We start from the raw sequence: 8,068 nt of genomic DNA on the forward strand, positions 1-8,068 counted from the left end.
TTTTTGTCATGGTTTACATTCTTATTTCTTACATGATTTCAGAAGTATTTCTCTGCAAACAAATGAAATTTTTATTTTATATTTTATATTTTATTAGTCATAAAAGTTGGAAGAAACTTTTAAAAAAATTAAAAAGGAAATTAAAACGGAAAAAACTTGCCCAAAACAATAACCTTGGTAAGTAAGAACTTGCTGACATTCTCTCTTTCTCTTTCTTTCTCTATCTCTCCTCTCTCTTTCTTTTTGTATCTCCCACCCCACCTCTCTCTCTCTCTCTCTCTCTCTCTCTCTCTTCTGTGTTTATTACATCTGCTTATAAGCAGAATCATTAGGATTTGTTTATTCATTTTACATCTATATTTCCATGTTGACATAGGTTGGATGGATACTTATTTGAGGCAATATTAAGGCAACTAGATGCTCTTCCAGTTAATCATTTACCCGTTATTTAAACAAAGAATTTTCATTCCATTAGACTTCAAAAGCTCAGATATGTTGTTCACAACGAACGTAAACATTACATCACTATTTTTTGGTTCAGATGATGTTGTGCAAAGATGCAGAAATTCATCATTCACACACACACACACGCGCACATGAATTCAAAACTATGTGGTCAGGAAGTAAATTTCATAATTACTCAACCATATCTGCACCTATTACTATTTGTTTTGTTTTTTTTTTCAGAAACATGTGATAAAAGTAGCTCTGATAATGAAATTTCTGAACAAGTAAGAGAGAAAGAAGTGCAACTACAGATGGTGGCACATGCACGCTGGTTAGAACGAGAAAGACAGGCTCAGAAGGAATGGGAACTTAGGAAACAACATGAAGAACAAGAAAGAAAACGTCGAGAAGAACAGGATGTGGGTATCTCAAAATTCGATAGTATTTTATTTTTCTATTTTAATATAATCATCATCATCGTTTAACGTCCGCTTTCCATGCTAGCATGGGTTGGACGATTGACTGAGGACTGGTGAACCAGATGGCTACACCATGCTCCAATCTGATTTGGCAGAGAATTTCTACAGCTGGATGCCCTTCTTAACGCCAACTACTCCGAGAGTGTAGTGGGTGCTTCTACGTGCCACCAGCACAAAGGCCAGTTAGGAGGTACTGGCAGCGGCTACGCTCGAAATGGTGTATTTTACGTGCCACCCGCACAGGAGCCAGTCCAGCGGTACTGGCAACGATCTTGCTCGAATGTCTTTTCACGTGCCACTGGCACAATTGCCAGGAAGGCAACGTTGGTAATGATTACGCTCAAATGGTGCTATTTACGTGCCACCAGCATGGAAGCCAGACAGCTGCTCTGGCAACGATCACGCTCTTAGTACTCCATTGGTACAGGTGCCATCATGACAACTCTGTTATTATATTTTAATATAATAACTCTGTTATTATATTAAATACTGTGAAGGTGCATGGCTTAGTGGTGAGAGTAATCAACTCACAATTGTAAGGTCATGAGTTCGATTCCTGGTGGTGCATTATATCCTTGAGCAAGGCACTCTAGTCCATGCAGCTGGTAAAAATAAGTAGTACTTGTATTTTAAAGAGCCGACCTTGTCACATTCTGTGTCACACTGAATCTCCTTGAGAACTACATTACGGTTATGTGCGTTTGTGGAGTTCTCAGCCACTTGCACGTTAGTTTCCTCGTCAGAACCAACGGAGTACCAGATATTAAATACTTCCCTGCAGTATTTGTTCCAGTTCTTTACATTCTTAGTTCAAATCTTGCTGTGGTTAATTTCACCTGTCATTCCTCTTGGATCAGTAATGTTAATCAGCTAACCCTGCCCCTCAAAATTGCTGGCTGTGTGCATCATCATCATCGTCATCATCATTTAGTGTCCATTTTCCATGCTGGCTTGGGTTGGACAGTTCAACAGGTGCTGGAAAGCTGAAGGGCTATACCAGGCACCAGTTGTGTTTTGATATAGTTTCTATGGTTGGATGACCTTCTTAATGCCAACTATTTTACAGATTGTACTGGGTGCCTTCTTGTGGTGCCAGCATGGGTGCTTTTGTGCAGGACTGGCATTGGCACAGATGCTTATTACATTGCACCGGCATGGGTGTCTCATGGCTTCAGCATGGGTGCTTATTATGTAGTACCAGCATAGTGCTTTTCAGCTGGTACCAGCACCCATGAGGTCACTGAGTGGCTTGCAAGACAAGGATGTCTCACCTGAGAGAGAGATGTTTGAAATGATTATTATTATTATTATTATTATTATGGACGGTAGATTAGCACGATGGTTAAAGAGTCAGATAAAATGCTTTGATGTATTTATATTCTGGCTCTTTATAGTTTGAGTTCAAATCCCACCAAGGTCGACTTTACCTTTCATCTTTTTGGGAGTCAATAAAATAAAGTAGTTGTCTAGTACAAGTGTCAATGGTAGTAACTAACCCCTGTCCTCAAAAATTGCTGGTTTTGTGTCTAAATTAGAAACCATTTATCATATATTTATGTATTTGTTCTACAAGATTCTTGCTGTGGAAACGTGTGTTGAAACAGATATTGTTATATGTGGGGATGGTCATCTTTTGCCAATTTAACACATGCACTATTTATTTGATCTTCACTATAGTTTTATTATTATTATTAGTTTATCTGTCTTTCAAATTCTGCCAAGGTCGATTTTATCTTTCATCCTTTCAGCGTCAATAAACAAGTACCAGGTCAATGTAATCAAATTAACCCCTTCCTACAAAATTGCTTGTCTTGTGCCAAAATCTGAAACCTTTATTATTCAGGCAGAGAGCTGGCAGAATTGTTAGCATGCTGGCCAAAATGCTTAGTGGCAATTCATCCATCTGTATGTTCTGAGTTTAAATTCCACCAAGGTCGATTTTGCTTTCCATCCTTTCTGGATTTTTTTTTTTTTCTATAGTTTCAGCTGAAAGCTGCGGCCATGCTGATGCACCGCCGTTTGTACAACAGGGGTCGCCACCACCCCATGCCGGAGCCTCGTGGAGCTTTTAGGTATTTTCGCTCAATAAACACACACAACGCCCGGTCTGGGAATCAAAACCGCGATCCTTCGACCGCAATTCCGCTGCCCTAACCACTGGGCCATTGCACCTCCTTGATAAAATAAGTACCAGCTGAGTACCGGGGTCAATGTATTTCACTCATCCCCTCCCCCGAAATTGCTGGTTGTATGCCAAAATTTGAAATCCTCCTCCTCCTCCTCCTCATCATCATCATCATTATTATTGTTATTATTATTAAGAAGGTTACAAGCTGGTAGAATCATTAGAGCATCAGAAAAAAATGCTTTGCAGCGTTTGTTCTGGCTCTTTTGTTTTCTCAGTTCGAATCACTCTGGGTTCAACTTTGATTTTTATCCCTCCATGTCCCATAAACTGTCCATGGTCCATAAAACACCTGTTGAGCTGGGGTTGATGTAATCAAGTAACCCTCACCCACTCAAGTACTAGCGTCAATGTAATTAACTTCCTTCTCCCCTCAAAAACTGCTAGCCCTCTGCCAGAATTTGAAACCCTTAACACATGGCCTAGTGGTTAGGGTGTTGCACTCATGGTCATGAGATTGTGGTTTCAATTCCTAGACTGGGTGATGCTTTGTGTTCTTGAGCAAAACACTTACATTACTCTGTGATCACTTTGACATCTGACACATGGTACACTGTGCACTTGTTCATGCAACATCGATTCGGTGGAGGGAGTGAGGTAATGTGCTGCATGAACACTTGATCACTATAAACAAGTCATTTTTTGTAGGTCATTCAGCAAAAGCTGAACACTCAAGCATTGTCTTCAACAGGAGAGCCAGGGGTCAATGTGATCAACTTGCCCTCGAAGTTCAGGTATCATGCCTATAGCAGAAAGGATTATTATTATTGTTATTATTATTATTATTAGTAGTAGTAATAGCAGTAAGGTGGTGAGCTGGCACAGTCGTTAGCAGACTTAGCAGCATTTTGCTTGTCTTTATGTTCTGAGTTCAAATCCCGCCAAGGTCGACTTTATCTTTCATCCTTTCGGAGGTGATAAATTAAGTACCAATTGCATACTGGGGTTGATCTAATTGACTGGCTCCCTTCCCCCAAAATTTCAGGCCTTGTGCCTATAGTAAAAAGGATTATTATTATTATTATTATTATTATTGTATGGAAGGTGGAGTAGTAGAAATGGTAAAGGTCCAAAATTATTTTCAGTTCAGTTTGATAAATATCAGTAATGTACCAGGGTTTATTTAATTGTCTGTACATCTCCACATTAAGTTTGTCTCCTCCTGCCAATGTCATATCTAATTTTCCAATTTTTTTTTTCTATTTCTTTTTCATTTTCTCTTCAATTCTAGAGACAAATCAGAGAAGAATGGGAAGAACAAGAGAGGAAAGAAACAGAAGAGAGAGAAAAATTAGAATCAGTTGAAAAAGCCAAAAAAGAGAAACAGGTGACTTTGGAAGAGTACATCCAATTATATCCTAAATGTTCTTCCATACATATTTATTTCATTTTGTATGTATGTGTATGTATATATATATATATATATATATTTACTTTTATTCTTTTACTTGTTTCAGTCATTTGAATGCAGCCATACTAGAGCACCACCTTTAGTTGAGTAAATTGACCCCAGGACTTATTTTTTGTAGGCCTAGCACTTATTCTATTGGTCAATTTTTGCTGAACCGCTAAGTTACAGGGACACAAACACACCAGCATCGGTTGTCAAGCAGTGTTGGGAGGACAAACACACACACACACACATACATGTATATGGTGTTTTTTACGTGCCACCTGCACAGGAGCCAGTCCAGCGGCACTGGCAACGACCTCACAGTGGGCTTCTTTCAGTTTCCGTCTACCAAATTCATCTTTCAGTGTAGACAAATTAAGTACAAGTCAAGGGCAGATTTGTTAGAGTATCAGATGAGATACCTTGTAATTTTTGGACTCCTAGTATTCTAAAGGCAATGCTTGAATCAGATTGTATCAGTTTTTGCCTTTCATTAAGCAAACCTTGCTGGCTTGAGAGAGGAGAATCACATGTATGGGCAAATGCTGGTCTTCTATACCATAACCTTCCTAGGCTTTAGAGAGGAACTTGTGAGACACACACAGGCTCCTGGATAACCTGGGACAGAATGAGCAATAGGCTCCATTGACAAGATACATAACAACTATATTAGTCAGTTTTTCTTTGTTGTGTATGTTATAATGAGGAGTTTAGCAAGGAGATCCAATCGACCTATGCCAGTATAGATAAAAAAAAAACAAGCAATTTATACACATTGACATTGATAGTTAGATAGCTGGCTAGACAGATACATTGATAGATATTCATCATCATTGTTTTTATATGATATGTCATGCTAGCATAGGTTGTTTTAGATGAGACTTTTTGTGGCAGTATTTTATGGTCAGATACCCTTCATGAAGCCAATTCTTAACCCTTTAGCATTCAGATTATTCTGTCAAATATAATGATTGTTTATTCACGTTGTTTTGCTTTAACCATGCATCGTCTTATAACTTTCAGATTTTTATGAGATTACTGTTAATTTTTAGAATGATACTGTAGGGTAGGTGTGATTGGGCCAGATCTGGCTAGTTTGAACATAAAACAGGTAGAATATTTTGGCTGGATATGGCTAAAGGGTTAATTGCCTGTTACATGTATGGATACAATGTAGCTATTCTAAAAACCAGGATACACACACACACGCATATCATCATTGTCTTCATTTTTATACCTGCTTTCCATGTTAGCATGTGTTGGACTAAGTCATCACAGTTTGAGTCGGTTTTTATTTTGAGCTACTGGGTGGGAGTCGGTGGGGCATGTCACTTGTACGTTGCATTTGGGTTTATTTTCTGCATGTGGATGCCCTTATCATCAACCACTTATCAAAATGTACTGGGTGCATGTTATCATACCACTAACACTAAAGGGGTTGTCATAATCCCAACAGGACAAGATCTAAGGGTCCTCTCGACATTATGTTATTCTTCACTGGTCCCACAACCACTTTGCACAGTGTATAAGGTGCATTTTGTCATGGTACCAGCTTGAGGAATTCATTGATATGTATTGAACCGGTAAGGGAGGCCCCTATGATCATTCAACCTACAAGAAAAAGCAACCAAATTTTCCTCACATCACACTGTAAAAATACAATAGTCTGTATCATAGCTCTAGACTTCTTTTACTCACATGTCTGTTCATTCAGGGTTGATTTGGGGTTAAATAACAACAACATTAATATGAATGTTAAAGACTTGTTATGTCATCTTATTTCTTGATGATAAATAGTTATGTATTTTGTAACCTGAGTCTTGAAACTCTGATATTTTTCACTGAGAAAATGTGCCATTTTGGCTGGGAGGACATAAAAGAAACTAAAAAAAAATCTTGTTTAACTATAGGTCAGATCTAATCAGACAACTGTATGATAAAAGGCAATCCAGCCTTGATCATCCCAATTACTTATATATTTAGGACTGCACTGACCAATATGTCCTTTCTGCTTTAAGATGGTAGGGTGTAATTTGAGAGAATTTGGCAGTTATTACTAGCTTTCTAGCAGGTTGAGCAATTACATAGAGGTTCCTTTTGACTCAGTTTGACTCAGACTGATCAGTGAAACCGTCTGACCCATGCCAGCATGGAAAGCAGATACTAAATGATGATGATCTATATATACACCCAGACCATGCTAATAGCTTATGAGTGAAATTTAGGATTTCTCAGTTTTCTGTGAATTGATTTTGAAAAAACTTTTCCCAGCTGGTTTGCACACTATGGCAGCACCATTGTTATGTTTTTTGTTATTCTGTGTAATGTCCTTTCTTTTTTATTTCAGATTCTTCAGTTTTTGGGTGAACCATACTAATAACGTTTCTCCTCTCTAAGAACATTGGGGCATGGAAAAGTCCTTAATGATGAAGAAAAGTCTGTCATCATCAAGGAAAGTACTAAAGGCACCTCTCTTCATGTCATTGCGGAAAAGTTAGGTCATCATGTGAACACGATTAGATGATTCCTGTAGGACCCTTTGCCAAGGAAGAAATGATCTGATTGTGGGACCTCCAAGACTGTGACAGCTAGAGATTTAAGGAATATTGGCCACAAATTATGTGGGAAACTTGGACGAACAAGCAAAGCCATGTTCACCAACTCCGGACTTCCTCATGTACTGAATTCGCATCCTCAGGACTATGGCTTCTGTGTGAGAACTCCTGAAACTGCCTCCTTTAACACCCCATAACAGGAGTTTGAGGCTTCAATGGGCCCAAAAGTATATGACGTTAGACATAAGTTGTGTTCTGTTCACTGATGAAACCAGGGTGACCCTTGACAGACCTGACAGTTGGGCAAATGGTTGGGTCTATTTTGGAGATGAGCATCACCAATGTTTACTATGTCAACAACAGGGTGGAGGAGTCGTTGTGGGCTGGTATCATTGAGGACAGACTTGTTGGCCCATTCAAGATGCCTGAAGGGGTTAAAGTAATTGCAGCTGCCTACTGCAATCTCCTTCAAGAGGTCTTGGATCCCTGGCTAGATGACATTCTAATGAATCTCATATTCATGCATGACAACACTCCCTCCCACTCTGCTAGGACCACCCAAACATTTCTAGAGTCTTACGGCATACAAGGTAAATGATGGTGTGGCCGCCAGCATCTCTGGATCTGAACCCTATTGAAAACCTTTGGTCCGTCATTAAACAGGATGTTTATGCTGATGGATGCCAATTTACATTGAAAGATGTCTTATGGGCAACCATCAAAGCTGCAGCAGAGGCAGTCTAACCTGCTACTATTAAGAAATTGACAGATTCCATAGCTAATGGGGTTCTTGAAGTTATCTGTCAAAATGGCGCTCATGTGGCAAAATAATTCATTATGTCAATAAATGTTTTATTATTATGGTTTTCTGTTAAATATATACTCAATGTATGCTTACTATGTATCCTCACTCTTTGTTTTCTGAAAAAAATGTCTAGATGAGTTATTTTTATTCAAACGCTATTAGCATGGTTCACCCCAAAACTAAAGAATCTGAAATAAAAAAGAA

At 38.8% G+C, this 8,068-nt stretch overlaps 1 protein-coding gene across 1 annotated transcript in view; it reads left to right on the forward strand.

The window, feature by feature from the left end:
- The window catches only part of LOC106873830 (U2 small nuclear ribonucleoprotein auxiliary factor 35 kDa subunit-related protein 2), a gene marked incomplete at its 3' end in the record, with an annotated part of 35,743 nt that overhangs the window by 3,698 nt on the left and 23,977 nt on the right, over window positions 1-8,068 (forward strand). The window contains exons 2-4 of the mRNA XM_052969143.1: window positions 98-177; window positions 688-866; window positions 4,343-4,438. Coding sequence (XP_052825103.1) covers window positions 98-177; window positions 688-866; window positions 4,343-4,438 — 355 coding nt within the window. The remainder of the gene's footprint in view (window positions 1-97; window positions 178-687; window positions 867-4,342; window positions 4,439-8,068) is intronic.

Source organism: Octopus bimaculoides, chromosome 7 (genome assembly GCF_001194135.2).
Source record: "Octopus bimaculoides isolate UCB-OBI-ISO-001 chromosome 7, ASM119413v2, whole genome shotgun sequence".
In the NCBI taxonomy this organism is placed as follows: domain Eukaryota; kingdom Metazoa; phylum Mollusca; class Cephalopoda; order Octopoda; family Octopodidae; genus Octopus; species Octopus bimaculoides.